The sequence below is a fragment of the Balaenoptera physalus genome (genome assembly GCF_965194825.1).
Source record: "Balaenoptera physalus genome assembly, chromosome: 12".
Lineage (NCBI taxonomy): Eukaryota > Metazoa > Chordata > Mammalia > Artiodactyla > Balaenopteridae > Balaenoptera > Balaenoptera physalus.
Genome location: NC_138897.1, coordinates 4,953,074 through 4,971,687, shown reverse-complemented (window position 1 = coordinate 4,971,687; position 18,614 = coordinate 4,953,074). Strand labels below are relative to the sequence as shown.

At 42.8% G+C, this 18,614-nt stretch overlaps 1 protein-coding gene across 16 annotated transcripts in view; it reads right to left on the bottom strand.

Moving 5' to 3' along the window:
• The window catches only part of FBXO15 (F-box protein 15), a 310,107-nt gene that overhangs the window by 266,571 nt on the left and 24,922 nt on the right, over positions 1 to 18,614 (bottom strand). For 6 of the 16 annotated variants that reach the window (XM_082415911.1, XM_082415913.1, XM_082415914.1 and 3 more), the window contains exon 9: positions 2,590 to 2,714. The exons of 3 other annotated variants lie outside the window; for them this stretch is intronic. In XM_082415911.1, the coding sequence (XP_082272037.1) occupies positions 2,590 to 2,714 (125 nt within the window). 7 more of the 16 variants (XM_082415900.1, XM_082415909.1, XM_082415901.1 and 4 more) reach the window with 5 other exon arrangements.

Genomic DNA, 18,614 nt, shown 5'->3' with positions numbered 1-18,614 from the left:
GCGATGAAGAGTGGCCCCCGCTCGCCGCAACTAGAGAAAGCCCTCACACAGAAACGAAGACCCAACACAGCCAAAAATAAATAAATTAATTAATTAAAAAATAAAAATTTAGAACCAAATCCCTGAAAAACGTGATTAGATGAATGTTACCTCCACTTGAACCCAAGGTGTCTGCGGATCCTCCTAAAGCATTTCTGCAGAGGGCATGTCCTTCCCTCCCTGTCCCCCTGATGCAGAGCTGGGTGTCTTAACTGCACGTGCATCACGCTTCGCTCTTCTAAGGGATAACAACTTCCCCTGATGATTACAGATGCATCTTTCCTGGTGAAGCAGGTCATCTGTCTATTTTACTTTGCTTTATTGAACACTAATGTGGCTGCTAAATGCCATGAATGTAGCACTTTCTAATTTTAATGAATTCCATGAAGTTCATATTTAAATATATTTCTTTATTTGGGGTTCTCACCAATAAAGAAAAAATCCTACGTATACAACACACGCACGCACGCACACGCGCACACACACATCCTCAAGAGAAAACCAATCTCTTTTCAGTCTGATCCGTTTTCTTGTTTTTTTAAAGTGTAAGTGCAGAAGAGAAGCAAATACCTTTTTTCTTTTTATCTTACACGAATTTCCACTGTGATGTGCTATTTTCACGTTTTTAAAATTTAACTTAATCTTCTAACCTTAACTTTAAAATGACTCAGAAATCATGACTTCTAGTGTGAAATAAGAGGACATCGAACAGACTACTGCTTTATTTTAACTTCCAACAAACACCAAGAACAAACCCAGTTAGTCCAAAATAAACAAATAGCAACAGTAATTTGCCACCTACTGCTAATGCTCAGTATTTGGTCCCAAACCAGTGGTTTATCTTTGCCACCCGCAGGTAGAGCGCCAGGCTGACGATAAAGTACTCTCCCGTCTCCTCGATCCACACCAGCTCCAAGTGCACCCTTCCCTCCGTGTCTGCGTAGTCCACACGGTACGTCTCCCCCAAGAAAGTAGGGCCGTCAGAGGGCCCGGGAGAGGGTCTCATGCACACCGGGGAACTGAAACACCAGAAGGGTTTCCCATATTCTTCCAAAAGAGTTAAGTCCATTATAGAGCAACTCTACAAAATAAACACAGATGTTCATAAGTGTAAGCATAAAACGGCCAATTAGACCTGACTTAGTAAATGCAGATGGAGCCTCGTCTTGAAGGATTAAGTGAAAGAGGAGGGAGAAGAGGAAAGAGAACAAAATTACAGGAAGAGGGAACAGCATGTGATGAGCATGTGACAGTCCTCGGCACGGGGCAGGGCGTGGGGGGGAGGCGGGCGGATGCGGGGAGGTGGGGAGGGCGGCCAGGTCAGCTCCAGCCATCACTGAACTGCTGCGCCCGCGTGCAGCAACCGGTACCAGCAAACGCAGAGACTGCCTTTCTAATGGTCAGAGCTGGGATAAAGCTTTGTTTCCTGTACAATTACAACGCTTCCCTTCCCGCTCCCCAGTGGGAACTGAATATCTGCTTCTCGATTACCAAGGAACACAAAACAAATTATATTATTTTTATATTATGCTGACCCTTTAAGTCTGCCATGTTGATATTTTGCCTTTCTTGGTCCTCCAGGTCCATTGTAACTTCAACATTTTAGCACGTGTTTTTGTAAGACTCATCTAAATCCATTTTAAAAAGTCAGGTCTGTGCTCTTGAAGACATGAAATAATATTCCTTTGTGTGTGATAAATCTTTACCGAGGTTTAAACATCTGCTCACAAATAAACAGAATAAAACATCTCATTGTAACAAATAGCAAGTGGATCAAGAGAGAATCCTTAATGATACTGAAGTGCTGCTTTTCACGCTCAACAACAACGCTGCTCTTGGCCTCAGTCATCACCCCTAGTCATTGTCACAAAGCATCCATGCTCGTAGGCAGAATTCAGCCAGCTTAACTGGGGCCCTCTGCATCCACAGCAGATCCATCCTGTGGAAATCCTGTTCATCCCACAACACAAAGATGGAGAGGAGTGAGAACCAGGGCACCCACGGGCACAGGGATCACAGGAGAAGCGAGACTGGGTGAGAACCCCCTCCTCCCCCCCGCCAATCCTCCCTCCCCTCCGTGTGGCTGGTTTGTGATAGAGGTAAAAATTGATGTAACTGTTCAAGGAAAAATCTGTATGCTGGAACTTATAACTGCAATAAACTTTAAATTGGTGTCCTAAGATGTAATTAAGATGTTTTTGAGTAAATGCTACTTGCCTGGTCCAACCTACGGCTCCACTCTTTCTCCACAAAACAAACAGCCAGAAGGACTTTGAGGGAACAGAGGGGTGCAATCAACACTGCTCAGCAACGTGCTGCGTGCCACCTACCCGCCAACTCCACCACGCTCAGTGGAAAACGAAAGGCACTCAATACGCGTTGGATAAATCAATCAACTGATTGCCACTGGCTAAGAGGACGTGCGCAAATCTTCAGACACCAGAACAATAAATCTAGGACTTTCAAAGCAGCATCAAACATATACATCAATAGACACGTTTGTTATACAGAAACTAGGTACTTTAAGAAAAAAAAAAACAAACAAATTACCTTTATACAGCCATCAAAAATATTAGTTTTCCAAGAAAGGCCAACTTTTCCAATAAGAGGTAGGTGTTCTGTGCTATTTTTAAAACTTATCACACTGAGCTTCACATATTCATTTTCAATGTATCCTGAAAAGATCAAAGATTTTTAAAATTACTATATGCCAACCAATGCAAGACAACAAGTCAAGACCCCTCAGATCTGCTGCTCTATAAAGGAAGCCTCGTGGAGCTAAGTGCTGGGTTCAGGGGTGGAAGGAGACCCTGACACAGCTGACGCAGGCGTCTGGCTGAGGCGAGGGCACTACTATATCCACCTGCATTCCTGAGACAGAGAAATGAGCTTGTCTCAATGGTGAGACGGGGAGAGGCCTGGGGTGCACAGGACAGCACCCTGTCACCGATGGGGAGACTGCTACGAGGCAAGGGTTCCACTGATTTGATTAAACAAACCGCTAGGAAAATGCGAAACCAGAGCTGCGGAACTTAAGAAAACAGAGGCCAGAAACTGCACAGAAAAAGGGCATTAGACATGAGGGAGGGGAGAGACGTCCAGAGGAAGGAGGGGTGAGAGCCAGTGAAGGTGGAAAGCGGTCAGGGAAGGAGCCCAGCGCACGTCTTCGCAGGAGCATATGAACAAGCAGAAATCCCACCACGTGCTGACCAGGAGCTGAGACCAGAGCCCTGCCCTCCCTGGACCAACGCCGAGCTGCCCGGGAGCAGCCTCGCCACCCAGGGCTGTCACGGCCCAGGTGCACGCACGCCCGGGGGCCTGCAGGACGGCTGAGCCTCGTGCGCCCACTTTAGCCCATCCTGCAACGGGGAGCGTCACCCGTGACGATGTCACAGGCCTTCACTCGCACTCAAGCTTTCCTCAGAGGCGGCACCTGATCAAGGGTGAGATGTGAGTCACGGGCAGAGCACAGAAAGGAGAGCAGAGAAAGGCACATGCTCTCTGACCCCATGGCTGCTTATCTCACGGGACAAAATAAAACCAAAACCAAGCTGCCCTGGGAGCCAGAGCCCCATTCTAGAAACTCTAGACAGTGTCCTCACGGAAGTGCAGCCAAAAGATCAGGACCAGGACATTAGCTCTGAGCGGGAGTCCCATTAGGCAGCGCAGCTCCAGCCCTGGAGGGCCTGTTAGCCCGTCTGGTCCAAGGACAGAGGCTGCCCAGGTTCCCTCCCCTGCTGCTGAGTGCTCAGCAAGAACCGTGCAGCTTGTCAAGCGAGGCCTCGGAGGAGGCGAAGCAATGACATCCCGAACAGCAGATGTGGCTCTGCTCTGCCCTTTGTCACCACACAGCCACGTGCAGGACTGCTGGCTTGTCCTCAAGACATGGCAGAAAGTGGAGCCCAAGGTACAACAGCCAATAACAGCTCAACGGCAATTGTCTGAGTTGATAAACATGAAATCTCTGTAGGAAGCGAGGACTCTTGCTACTCTGTTACCACCAGACAACCTCCCTGTAGGAAAGCTAGAACACTGTGGTATCTTAAAAGGTCAGAGCTCTTCCCACTGACCCTGTGTAACTGCTTGCTTTCTAAGACAGAACAAGGTGAAGCTCTCTGTACATGTAAGCAATCTGCACACAGAATGCATATGTGAAGGTGAATGCAAATAAAATAGGTCATGTTTTTGAGTATTTACTGTACACCAAGCATATGTTACATACTTTGTGTACAGCAGCTTAAAAGAATACCTTAGAATAGTACTATTAATTAGACACTGCAATTCTCTGAGCTCACAGGTGAGAAAGCTACGCGCCGAGAGGTGAGCAGTGCCTTGCCCGAGGCCACGCGGTGGTCAGCAGCAGAAACGTGACCCAGACCTGTTCTGCGTCTGGAGTCCATGTTACAACAGATTAAAACAGATATGAACGTGGGGACACGTGATCACCTATTGGTTTCAATACTAGCTGAGAATGTATAACGTAGATCTAGATTCTCATGGAGTTTTGTTTTCATTTTACTGCCAATAGAGAAAAATCTATAAATGCACAGACAGATGCGCTGGGGAACCGTTTATGGCTCCCAAAACTGTTGCTGATTTGTCCATGCTCACTACCTCCCGTTCCCAGCCCTCCTGTAACCAGGTCGTGAGTGGCCTGGCTCCTTCTCTGAGACGCGCCCCTGCTCGCCTGGGTCAGAGTGAGCCGTGGGAGCGGGTAGAGAAGGGAAAACGCCTCTGACAGACGCAGGGGCAGAGGCCCAAGTCCTCGCGGAGTGGGCACGGGCAGCACTCTGGGGTCGACTACTAGGTGTGACAGGGCGATGTTTTCACAAGAGAAGCCACAGTGTGTCACACATATACAAACGCAGAGTCTAGCTCTTCCAGAGAGACTATGAACTACCATATCCTTATACATTCCTGTGCTGCTTAAACCATTCAGAATAAATTCTATTGTTGGAGACTCTAACATTAACCTACCAATACGTAAGGCCATCCCCAAAACGCAGAGAAATACAATGCAAGGCTCACCACTATTGGCTTCCCGTGATATGCACGCACAAGCACGGACTTCAGAGTCATAAGGAACTCGTTCCAAACCTGCCCAGGCATTTGCTAGAGGTATGACCATGGTCAAGGTCCAAGCCAAGCAAAATGAGACACAAATAGAGAGTACTTTATAAAGCTTTGTGATTAATGGAACAAGCAGTAAACATTAACATTACAGGGTGAATTGTTATAAATGCCAGACTAAGGTTGCTAAGCACTTTAACGTACTATCTCAACCATAATACTCCATCTAAAGAGCCAAGCCCACTGCCAAGCAGAAAGATGTACCATGTTCATGGAATGCAAGACTCAATACCGTTAAGACATCCGTTTACCCAAATTGATATACAGACTTAATACAATCCCAATCATAATCCCAGCAGGCATTTAATAAATAATTTACAAATAAATCATAAGATGTGACAAGCTGATTCACATGGAAATGCTAAAGACCTAAAATAGCCACACAATCTTGAAAAAAAGAAAAATAATTGACTTCAAGACTTACTATAGAGCTAAAGCAATCAAGACAGTGTGGTATTACTATAAAGATACACAAATAATAGATCAACAATATAGAACAGATAGATCCAGAAATAGACCAACACTTTTACAAGCAACTGATTTTCGATGAAGACATCAAAATAATTCAATGAGAAAAGAAAGCCTTTTCACAAATTGTGCAATAACAACTTGCTATTCATATGGGAAAATGAAATGAACCTCAACCCTTACCTCATACTTCACACAAAAATTAATTAGGGATGGATCACAGACCTAAATGTAAAAGCTAAAACCATAATACAGCTGGAAGAAAGATTATCTCCATAACCTGGAGTAGGAAAAGTTTTTAAGACAGAAAAAAGAAAATAATACCATAAAACAAGAAAATAATAAATCAGATATCATCAAAGTGAGAAACTTCTGATCACTAAAAGATACCACTAAGAAAATGAATAAGCAAGCCATAGACTGGGAAAAAATATTTTCAAAACATGTATCTGACAAAGGACTGTTATCCAGAATATATAAAGAGCTTCTACGTTTGAGAAATAAAGAAACAAATACTGATTTAAAAAAAATAAAAATTACAAAAGGATTAAAGACACTTCAAAAAAAGATATGCAAATGAATAATAAGTACGTGAAAAAGTGCTCAGCACTATTGGCCATTAGGGAGAAACTACTACTACCATACACCAGATGAGCTAAAATTTAAAAGACTAATAACATCAATGGTTGCCCAGGATACGGAGCAACCAGAACACTCATACACAAATGATAGAGTGTAAAATGGTACAACAACTCTAAAAAAAGAAGTTTGGCAATTTCTAATACATAAAAATGTCTTATACATTAAAAAAAAAAAAGACTGGCAACTTTTAATCCATAATTAAACCTGCCCTAATTCGACTTCCCAGTCCTAGGTATTTAGCCAAGAGAAATGAAAACATATGCTCAAAAAAAGACTTGTACAAGAAATCTATAGCAGCTTTATTCGTAACAGCCCAAAACAAAAAACAACCCAAATTCCCTCTCTATCAACAGGAAAACTGGTGAGCAAATTCTGGTATACTCATTCAATGGAATACCGCTCATCAATAGCAGGAATGACTATCAACCTTGCATCAGTATAGATGCATCCCAAAGACATTATGCTGAATGAAAGAATCTGGACACAAAAGAGTACATACGGTATGATCCCATTTATATGAAGTCCTAGAACTAGCAGAACTAATCTAATGTGGGAAAAATAAGAAAAATGTGTATGGGAGTTTTTGGACTATTCTTGTAATTTTTTCTAAGTTGGAAAGTATATCAGAAAGTTACAGAAAAAGCAGCGCTCAATAAAGGTTAGTTGTTAGCTGTATCAACCTTCCTCCGAAGGCCCCTCTGCTTTTTTTGCACTGGCCCCTCTTTTCCTATCCAACCTATAACTCTGGGCATGGCCCACCTGCATCCTCAGATCTTCCTCGTCCCCCATTGCTTTAGGGAGTTTATCAGTCACCCCTGTGGCTGACAGCACCTTTCTACCTACATTAATCTCTTCCTTTCCTAAACCCCTGTACACTTTAACATTTAAATATATTGGACTGCTAGATCTGTTTCCTGAAATAATCTACCATCTTTGGGAATAAAGGTCATGTCTTCTGTGGCATATTAATGGCACTACTAATAACATTTCTCATTTCTCAGCTTTGATTAGAGTTCATTTTTTGCATCATAAATAGAACACAGATAAAGTGGGAAGTAAAGAAAGTGGGGAGGAGAGATTGGTGACTGAATTTTCCTGAAGCAAAGAGAAAGAAGAGGGAAGGGGGTTCAGTTAGATTAGAACTGCCTGAGGCAAGGACAACAGAGCACAGGTTAACTAAACAGATAAGCTGAACGAGACAGAACCCTCGATCACCATCTGGAGACCAACTCAGGGACACAAATAAATGGAACGGCCATCAGGAGGCAACTCTCAGGTGTCTCTAAGTCTTGGATAGAGAGGTAGGAAGACCCTATAAACCTAAAAATAGTTGCCACAGAGCATTAACAATTTACAGCAGAGACCTGATGCTACAAAGTAATAATCAGTAACAAGATGGTATAATCATTAGACTCTAATGACCAAATAGAACTGGCACTAATTCTTAGGGAGAGAAAATCTTTAGTATCCCGCCATTCCCTGTTGGTTGTCTAATGTAAATCTGCCCTGGCATATACATGGCTCTTCTATTTCTCTCAGCTAATTATTTTCAGATACCTCTGTTATTTTCCAAACCCCTGATACACGTAAAATGTAAATAGTTAAATACAATCATAGATCAGGTCCCTGAACACGAGGAGGATCAGAGCTCCCTCTTCCACTTCCGTTTCGTATGTAGGCTGCAAAAGGGAAATGAACTGGAGCTGTACTGGTGGGAGACTGGAAAAACAGAACTTCCAAATCTTTAGGACAATTTCCGTCCTCGGTTCCGGCTTGGACCCAAACAATGTCTGTCTTGGAGGATGTGACGACATCAATAAAATCTCCAATAATCTTCTGAGAAGCGGGGGCAGTGGGGGGGGGGTCTCTACTTCTTTCATGTTAAGTAGGACTCCCACAGGCTACATTTTCTGGTGGTGTCGTTCCTGATATTGGTGACAATTAACTTGATTTTAAAGAGAATAAATTGTGTATTTAGACTCTTTAAAACTTCACTGTTCATTAATTCAATGGTGTTTGAAAATAGTTTTTTCTATTGCTGTATTCGAAGGTTCAGACTGGTATTTTCACAAGACTTGGTTCAATTTTCCTGCCTTTGGCTCAATTTTCTATCAGTCCAGTCCATCTGAGTATAATTATTTTTTCCTAGACTAGTCCTTCCAAAGACGTTTAAGGGGAAAGTATGCAGATGTTTGTTTTGGGCCCTCCGACGCCTGCTCTGCTTCTCTCGCTAAGAACAGCCCGGTATCCTCTGAGGGACACAGCCAGGTCGGTGCCCATGCTTCAGGTGCGAGGAACCAGGCTCGGTCATGGAGCCCCATCCATCTGGCCACTAACTGAGTCAGGGGTGGTCCATGACCCGACCAGAGCCAGGGAGATGCTCTGAGACTCTTGGGCAGGCTGTGGGTGGAGCTCGGCAGCAAGACCTCGGCCTTGGATGTGGGATCTAGAGCTCGTTAGAGCTGCCCTGGGAGGAGGAAGTCCGACTCAGAACCCAGCGAAGCAAGAGTCGTGGGAATGGGAGCGAGAAGGAGGGACGGAAGACTGCTGGACACGTCCAGTCCCACTGACACGCAACAAGCCCACCCGGCAAACGGCACTGGGAAGGAGACCTACCCCTGGGTTTTTCAACATGAATCCTTCCTGCTAAACCAGCTTTAGGTTAGGTTTTCTAGGTAGAAAATTAGGTTCTAGGTAGCTTTCAAACAAAAAATAATTTTCCCATCTATACAGAAGTGGTTTTTTCTTTTAAAATAATTTTCAAATCAGAAAACATGAATACATTTATAAGTGGAAGAGGAGTTGATGGAAAACTGGTTTGAAATAATGAAGAGATAAGAGACCAAGGGCTAAATAAAGGTGCCAGAACAGGCAGGAGCAGATATATTTAGGAATGGAAATCCTTTGGAAAGGAAATCTTTTGGAAAGAGAGTGAGACATCTTTTTCTCTGAAATAGGAAAAAAACAAGCCTACAAACAGACTGTGGTACCGTGAAGATGTGCTGGCAGATGAGGGAGAAAGAGCAGGAAGTACAGTCATTTTTCTTAGCACGGCGGGTAGCGAGCCTTGAGAACAAGGAAGATGAGTGCGACTGCATTTAAACAGCCTTTCTGTGAAATACAAGGCGGGACTAACAAGAGTTGATTAAAAGACTTCTGAGGAGCAACGAGGGATGAGTTGAAATCTGACAGCCCCAGCGGACATGCATTTGTGATTTCCTGCAAGGAACTGCCGGGCATTCATGAAGTAAGACTCTCAAACAGAGTCAAGAGTCCGGAAATGCAAAAGAAGAGGAAAAGCGCTCACGTAAAGGCTCCTCCTCGCAGGTCCTGTGTTACCGGCGGGGCTGGCTTCAGGGGCCACAACCTGTGCGGATACAAGGGACCCCTCCTGGTTTAATGTGCTGCTGTCAGCATTTTGAACTTAATAATTTCCTAACGAGGAGCCCCGCGGTTTCACTTTGCACCGGGTCCCACAAATCACATGGCCTCTTCTGCTTCAGGGCAAGGACCACTGACTCCCTGTGAGCACTGACATAAAACGTTTGGAGATCAGTGTTCTCCTGCTCTGTGAACAGAATCTGTAATGCTGATTTTTCATAATGAGTCACCAAAAGTACAAAACGGGAAAAAATGTACTAACAACTGCTGATGAAGATGCTCTAAAGAATTATCTGTTCTAATTTTTCTAGATAATCACCACCTAGAAAGTACTGTACTATTTCTAATGCCTTCCTGTTATCATAAATGCTTAGAGAGAATAATCTGACCTAGAAACATAGAAAGTAATTAGTATCAAGGAAGAGAGGGAACAAAAAAGTATCTATTTTTGGAATCACAAAAATAAAAATGGGATAACATGCTATATATGAAAAGTATCTTAAACAAACACTAAAAACTTTAAAAGTAGAATTTCTTAAAGAGAAGTTATTTGGGCTAACCAGTGTCTGCTGCTCAAAAGTTGAACAACCCTACTTTTTTCATAGAATAAAAATTAGTTTCTCAGGTGCATAACTTCTTTCAAACCCCTCAATATTTTCTACTGTGTCTTACAGAGTAAGGCACTGAATATTTATCACTTAATCAGTACTTTAATGAAAAGCATATTGCAGAATCTCTATAGGAGATAGAACAAATCTAACAACAGATAAAGGAAACATAATCTAAACATATTCCTTCACAATGGCAGCACAAAAATGAGTTGAGAAAGGTGAAGGACCTACATAAGAAAACATTTCTCCTAAGGGCAGAGAAGAAAACTTAAAGAAATGGATAGTCCAAAACCCTAAATAAAAACACATCAATTCCTTCCAAATTAATGTCCATATTCAATACAAATCTGATCAACATCCAAATAAGACATTTAACATCTGGCCAGGTGATTATTAATTATATCTAAAAGAATAAATGGATGGAAATAACTGAGAAATGCTGGATGAAAGTTCACTAGTAAGAAATGTTACATCGGGGGAGGGACACATTTTCATAATACAGTTCACAAGTAAAGCTTGAACTGCCTTCCTGCCTGGTGGAGATACAGGGAGAAGGGGTGCCAATCCTCAGCAGAGAGAAAGAGCCCGAAGCGGGAAGGGCACGGGAACCTGCAGGCTGCGTGTAATCTTTATGTTAATCAAAAGGAAGTGTGGGTTTAAAAAATGAAGAGAAATAATGTAAAGGAAACAAAGGTGAATATTCACCTGATCTTGGCAAGTGAGTACTTTCTACGTGAAAAAAATTTTGGAAGAAACAAGAAAGAAAGGACTGATTACATACCATTAAAAACTTTGGAAGGATCCAAAACAACATATACCAAATTAAAAGGCAAAAGACAAAATGGAGAAAACACCTGCAGCAAATATAACTCATATAAATCTTGTAAACATTTAAAACAATGGAACCAACCAAACACAAACAGATGGAAATTCAATCAGGAGAGAAATGTAAAAACAAGACAACACTAGCACATGCCCACCTCCTGGAAGCACTCCTTACTTCCTCTTATTTCCTCACTTTAGTCCTCGGGGAACCTTACGTGGAAGGTTCTCATGCTACTGCACCATCACACACTTGTGACAGGTACTCCGGAATCTGGATCCTACGAAGACGCCCCTGAAATAGCCTACCGGATAGCTGCTACAGTAGCCATAAACCTCTGCTACAGTCAACAGGCTTTTTTAAATAGTCAACCTAACATTCAACATTTGCAAATTTAAAACAATCAGATGTCATTTTCACCTCTCAAATCATCAAATATTTTTCAAATTAATGCTCATGATAATAATGCTATAATCATGAAAATGGAGACCTAAATGCCCAACAGAAGGACAACGGGTCAATAAATCCTGATAAAACCAAACAATGGGTTGTCACACAACTTTTCAAAATCTAATTTTTCCTATGACTACTACTTAGTGACATGGGGGAAAAGCAAGCACTGTTCACACAATGTGGTCCACAAATATAAATATAGCTACAGATTTGAAAATGGACCAAAATATAAACCAGAGTTGTCCTTGGGTGACTTTTATTTGCTTCTTTAGAAGTGTTCATATATTCAGAATTTTCAAATCCCATAATAAGAAAAAGACATTCGTTTTTACATGCATTTTTATAACAACTCAAATAAATGACAGAAGCAGCATACTTTGTTATTTAAAAATTCTTTCCCTTTGCTTCTTTACCATGACTCTCCCTCTCAATACTGATAAAAGACTACAATCTGCTGTACTATGCAAAACCTTTTTCCTTCAGCTTCTGAAAATTGGTGATAATTAGCCTGATACAAAGATCAAAAAATATGCATTCTTTCATACTTTGCACTGCCGATCATGCTCTTTTTCAAGCTCTATTCACACTTCAAAGACACAACTGGACTGCTTCCTGTCTGCTCTTCCACTGGGCTGTACCCATTCTCATCCTGAGACCGTCTGTTCTTAGAAAGGCCTGCCTGCCAGGCTGGCCCTTGGCTGGTGCCTGGGGATGGATTTCAGGAGTGTTCCCACGTCACCATCCCTCACTGACAAGAGTGGGTCACCTGCCTGAACAGTTTGTACCAACAATGTGGTTCCTGCTGAACATCTTTCCACCTGGGAGTCTGGAATTTGGGCGAGCCAGGCAGCAGGTGCCCACGTAACGAGCCCCAAAAAGAACCCTGGGTGCTGAGTCTCCAACACGCTTCTCAGGTAGGCAGCATTTCGCAGGTGTCCTCACGACTCCTGTGTGACTTCACATCCTGGGAGGGGACCCTTGGATGCCTGCACCTCCTTCCCCTAGACTTCACCCCTTAAGGCTTTTCCCCTCCACTGACTTTGCTCTGTACCCTCTGGCTGTAATAAATCTTAGCCATTAATAAAACTATACCTGGAGACCTGTGAGTCCTCCCAGCGGATCACTGAACCTCCCAGCAGATCCACTGGGTCTTGGGGACCCAAAGCCAACAGTCTACCCACATTTGCAAAAGAACAGAAATCATAATGTGCACAGGAAAACCCACACTGCACTTGAAGAAGCTTACTTCAAGTTTCCATTTACAAATTATTTCGCTTATAAATCCAATTCAGGTAACAAAATATGTCTTCACTTAAACTTCCTTTTAGCTTAATTTTAGTGGCAATACCCAAAGAAGCAGGTAGCAAACATGGACAGGCTCAGGAATCATGAATCTTCCTTTGAAAAAAAAGGTAATACTGTTCCTTTTAAGAAAATTCTTAACGCAGCCATGACTGGTCAAAGTGACAGAACACATGAAAATACAAAGAGAAAACATCCCAGGTCCTCGGGGGAGGAATATGACAAAGTCCCAAGGAGAAGCCGTCAAATAAACCTTTCGGGAAAGAAGGAAGGACCTGGATTCTCTGCATTCGCCATCAGCAGCGCTGAGAGGTAGGACACCGTCTCCCTGGACAGCGTCTGACTGAGGAGAATAACGTCTAGAGCTCGAGCTCTGCATTAGCAAACTGGAGGACCAGGCAGAGCCGCCAGCACGGAGCCTGCTCTGACCCGAAAGGCAGACAAGGTGAACAGTACAGCAGGGCGTGGCGTCACCACGTGGGAGCCGAGCCCACCAGAGAAGTGTGGCGCTCTCAGCCCAGAGGCGCTGGCTGTGGCCTCACAGCGCTGGCCGAGTCAGGGCCCCAGGGCGCTCATCTCCCAAGGGTGAGCTCTGTGTCTCAGGGATCTCACTCCAGCTCCAAGAACCAACGAGGGTCTTCTGGTTTGATTTTAGTAACATGTATTGCAACTACAACAATAAAAATCCAAAGAACCTTGTAGCACAGTACATGAGACAGAGTTAAGAAAATAGAACAGAGGGATATTTTATTCAGAGAAAATACTGTGACCAAGAGGTAGAGAGCATCAAGTGGCCAGTGCTCACTCTGGATGCTTCACTGGCGTTGCTCTGTATGAATATAAACATGGCGTGAATCCTCTGATTATCTGTATTCCCTGCATATGAACTGACTGCACAGTCATTTCTAGAGATCTTTTTAGCCCGTCGTAGGCAAATTATTCTACACAATGCATTCTATACTAAAACTCTAAAGAAATATATACATTTCCTCTAAAGGATGAAGACATGCTCAGATTTATAGACATATCATGGTACAACTAATTAAAATAGCTACTAATTGCTATAAGTCCAATATTTATCAGAATACCTGACAAGAGAATCTGGAACTGCAAAAGATGTGCACGGTATCTTGGGCAGCTGCTGCTTCAGTGATCCCATGCTTTCTCAGTCACTGTAGTTTTACTGTGTGTCTAACATTTGGTAAGACCAGTAGCCCTCTTATTATTTTCAAAATTTAATCAAGACCTAGATGGTGGTCACACGGTTGTTTGCTTTATGATAATTTGTTTTACGCATTTCTCCTTGTGTCGTTTCACGATACAAAACAAGTTTAACCACACAGGTGGCTTCAGAGTTATGGGTAATGGTCTACTTCTTACACTGTGTGGCAGGTACATGGTTTTTTTTAACTGTTTAATTGTTTCTCTGTAGTCTAAACACATCGTACAGAGAAAAGATGACACTACCTCACACTTAAACATTTAAAACAAAACTTTTATCAACTATTCCATATTCATGTGTATTTCTAAATGGATTTTAGAGTCAACTTGGCAAGTTTCATAATAAATTCCCTTTGGGATTTTTTAAAAGAACTGTAATGAATTTGTGGACTGAATTGGTACAGCCTCAAATGTTTTATTTAAAGATGGAATGCTGGAAGCGGTCCTACGAAATGACCAAACTCAGGCTCTGTTCATCAATTACATCATATTTAAAGTTGTACCTTTCCACTCCTTCGAGACCCCTCCTAACTGGGTCCGGCCCACTCCCCGTTAACCCGTCTGAGCGCCACCACTAGTCGCTTTACGCCGGCCCCGGCCCCCCTCGGCCTGCCCCTCCTCAGAGCCCTCCGGGAGCCCCTGGAGCCTGCAACCTGGCCCAGCAGGCTTCTCTGCACCCGTCACGGAGGGCAGGCGACGCGCGAGACGGGCGCATCCGCCGCCAGCACGCCCCCTGCATCCCGCCAGCACCTGTCAGTGCACGCGCCAGACACACGGACGGGCCTGGTCCCCTCTCCTTCCTGCCACTCCCCGTAGGCTGCCCCCTCAGAGCCAGGCGAGGACGCTCCCAGCTCCAGGGACTTGACGACAGAACGTTTATCCTTGACGGTGCTGTCACCCCCTCCTGCAATGGCATCGCTGGAATTTACTAAACATACCCCCTGGTACCACAAGAGAGTTTCTCAAAAACCGTAGCAGGCGTTTGAGTCTGTACTCCGGTGAACTGTGACAACTCTGATGGCAACGGCGCCCCCTGCTGACCCTCGTCGCAGAACTACACGCAGAGGAAGCACCTGAGTCTTGTGCGAAGTCTTAGGGTGAAAGTGTTCCTCACTGTGAAAACAACAGATTGAATTATTCCCAAAGAAGTTTCCTGTCCTCCTTCACTTTACCTGGCTTCCTGTGTGTCCTAACAACCATCTCAGCTTCTCAGGGGTGTGTCAGCACTCCAGCAGAGAAGGGCCCCACCTGACACCCGTACGATGGCAACACCTTGAAAAGACAGAGCCACACACACAAGAAGATCCACTCTAGAAGCACATCACTGCAAAGTACAGTGGAGAGGAGGCAGCGGCCAGGCTCGGGGGCAGACGGAGCTCCGCCGCGCACCAGCTGCTCGTGATTCAAGAACTGGCCTACGGTCCACTTCGGCCGCCCTGTTAACAACACGGGAGAGATCACAGTGCCCAGCCCACAGGCTTGCCGTGGAGGTTAATATAAATATGAAACGTTCAGCAAGCACCTCTGATGAGTGCGCATCCGTGTTCTCTGTCACCATCGTCCCGTCCTCATCATCATCACGGGCACAGCTTAGGCGTTAGGGACACACACAAAGCTTCATCAACATGATGCTGTATTTGCTGAGAACGAGGAGAGGGGGAATCCTCTCCTCTGAAGTCCTAGCACCCGCCTAAGACAGACCTCGACCCAACCCCTCGAGAACAGAGATCCTGTCAGGTAGGAAATGCTGGAAGTGAAGGGCCCCTGAGGACGCAGGGCTGGAGCCCCGGAGAGTGAGAGAACAAGTTCTCTGCCAACACCAGCCCCAAGCACACGAGTCTGTGCCCTGGGTATAGACAGGGGGCATGTCAGCAGTCCCCTTGACAGTGTATACCGGGAAAAGGGATAGATTTCATTCTCTATTTTAAATAACAGAATAAAGGTAAATGGGTTAAAGTACAAAGAAGATAATTTGGGCTCAGTGAAAGGCCGAATTTTCACACCTTCACAAAAGCGGGTGGGCTGTTTCCGGACAGAGCAAATTCAAGCCCAGGAGGGGTCATTCTCTAGATCACCTCACCAGTCCTTCCTAACTCTGAGAGTCCAAGATTCCGGGCATAAAGACCACTGAAGAAAAACAAGAAAACCTGAAAATTAAACAATCTAAGCAGTCAACTCAAAAAAGCTAGAAAAAGATCAAAATAAACCTAAAGAAAACAGATGATTTCTAGAAAATCATATAAATACTAAAACTGATTCAATTAAAAGTAGAAAACCTGATTATAACGGAATCAGAAATAGATTTAAAACATAAAAAATAAAGGAAAACTGTACCCTGAGTTTAAATGGAAAACACTTGAAAACCAAATAACTGAAACCAGTACCTTAAAAATAAGCATACATATGACAAGAGAAGCTTAACTTAGGGATTCTAGGATGTTAACCAATAGAAGATATATTAATGAAATTCACTATAATAGTGTAAAGGAGAAAAAAAATCGTATCATCAATAGTTGCCCAAATGTATTTGATAACATTTAACAATTATTCCTGATTTTTTTCAAAAAATCCAACAAATCCAGGAATAGAAACTTCCTTAACTTGTAAGAACGCATAACAAAAACCTAGAACAAACATACTTAGTGATAACGTATTTTATTAACTTAATTCCCCATTAAGTTGTTAATACCCTCATAAGAGGGGAATTTGCCAGTGATCTTCAAAATTACATTTGCATTTACCCTTTGAGCTAGCAACCCTATTTCTAAGCAAGTCTCCCAAAGACAAGCTGCCAAAACATGAAGCAATGTGTGAACAAGGTTATTCCTTTTATATTCGCTATTCCACTGTCTGTAACAGCAAAGACTGGAAACCACGGAAAAAGACATTAACAAACTACCTACCTGTGGATGTTTTAAAGAGAATGAAAAAGATCTGTATCTCATTCTAAAGACTAATCTCCAGGGCTTCCCTGGTGGCACAGTGGTTAAGAATCCGTCTGCCAATGCAGGGGACACGGGTTCGAGCCCTGGTCCGGGAAGATCCCACGTGCCGCGGAGCAGCTAAGCTCGTGCGCCACAACTACTGAGCCTGCACTCTAGAGCCTGTGCGCCACAACTACTGAAGCCTGCATGCCACAACTACTGAAACCCACGTGCCCACGTGCCTAGAGCCCGTGCTCTGCAACAAGAGAAGCCACTGCAATGAGAAGCCTGCGCACCACAACGAAGAGTAACCCCTGCTCGCCGCAACTAGAGAAAGCCCACACACAGCAACGAAGACCCAACACAGCCAAAAATAAATAAATAAATAAACAAACAAACAAACCAACATGCCCATTAAAAAAATAAATAAATAAAGACTAATCTCCAGAATAAATTATTAATTGGGAAAAATGAAGGAACTTAAAAGGGAGTACAGTATGCCTCATTTAAAAACAAAATGGGAGAAATATGAGTATATTGATATATAGCATTATGTAGTCAAAAAGAAACATTTAAAGAACAAACCTTAGGCTAATATAAAGGGTTAACTTTGAAGGGAGGAAAAGAAGAGAAGTGAGGGGACAAGGGTAGAAGTAAATGTCTCTGAACTACATTGTTTTGTAACTTCAACTTTGGACCATATAAATGTTGTATGTAATTTTTAAATGTAAAAATAGAAGCAAAGCAATCCTGAAAAAATAAAAAATCAACTGAAACAAATCATTCTAATTGTATATCAAAGAGGTAGCATAACCACAGACAGCAGAATTATTTTAGGTGACTTAACTTTTTCTAACATGACATATCTTAAACACATAAAGAACCACAAGGAAAATCTTAATTAAAATAACATTCAATAGGTTATTGATAATAATTTCAGTACTGTTTTTGAAATTATATATTTTGATGTTGTTTGGAACAAAGACTTTCAGCAAAAGAAAAGAAATATAAGTATATAATAAAAAAGGTTAATTAAAAACCCCAAGATCTTTAATTTAAATGAATGCATGATTTATTTCTACATATTATAAAATCTACAAACCTCGTAGCTCTGCCTACTGAAAACCTTAAAAGAAATGAAAACCCAAGAGCAATGTGCATCCCTAGGATCCAGATTATGGTCTCTAAATACCATAGTGTAGTGGGAACAAAAAGGAACCAGAGCTCCTAGGGAAAATGGCCAACTCCAGGTCTGGGTAGGAAACAGACAAAATGAGCTTGAGGTATCTTGTCCTGTTAGAACACAAGCAAGTTACCAAAGATGACCACACTCATATCAAAAGAACAGGAGCAGACGAGATGAGATGACAGCACAATTTGAACATCACAGTAACAATAAAAAGAATAATGACTTCAAGTGGACTAAAATACATAACCTCTATTTTTTTAATCCATGAATTCATAATAATACCTCCCCCCAAAAAAACTTACAAGTCATCTTCGAAGACTATTAGAGCATTCATCACTATGTTGTAAATTAACGAAGAATTAAGCATGTACCATGCCTTTCCTATATTAATTATATTTCATGGTAATTAAATAGTTGATAATAGAAAACCC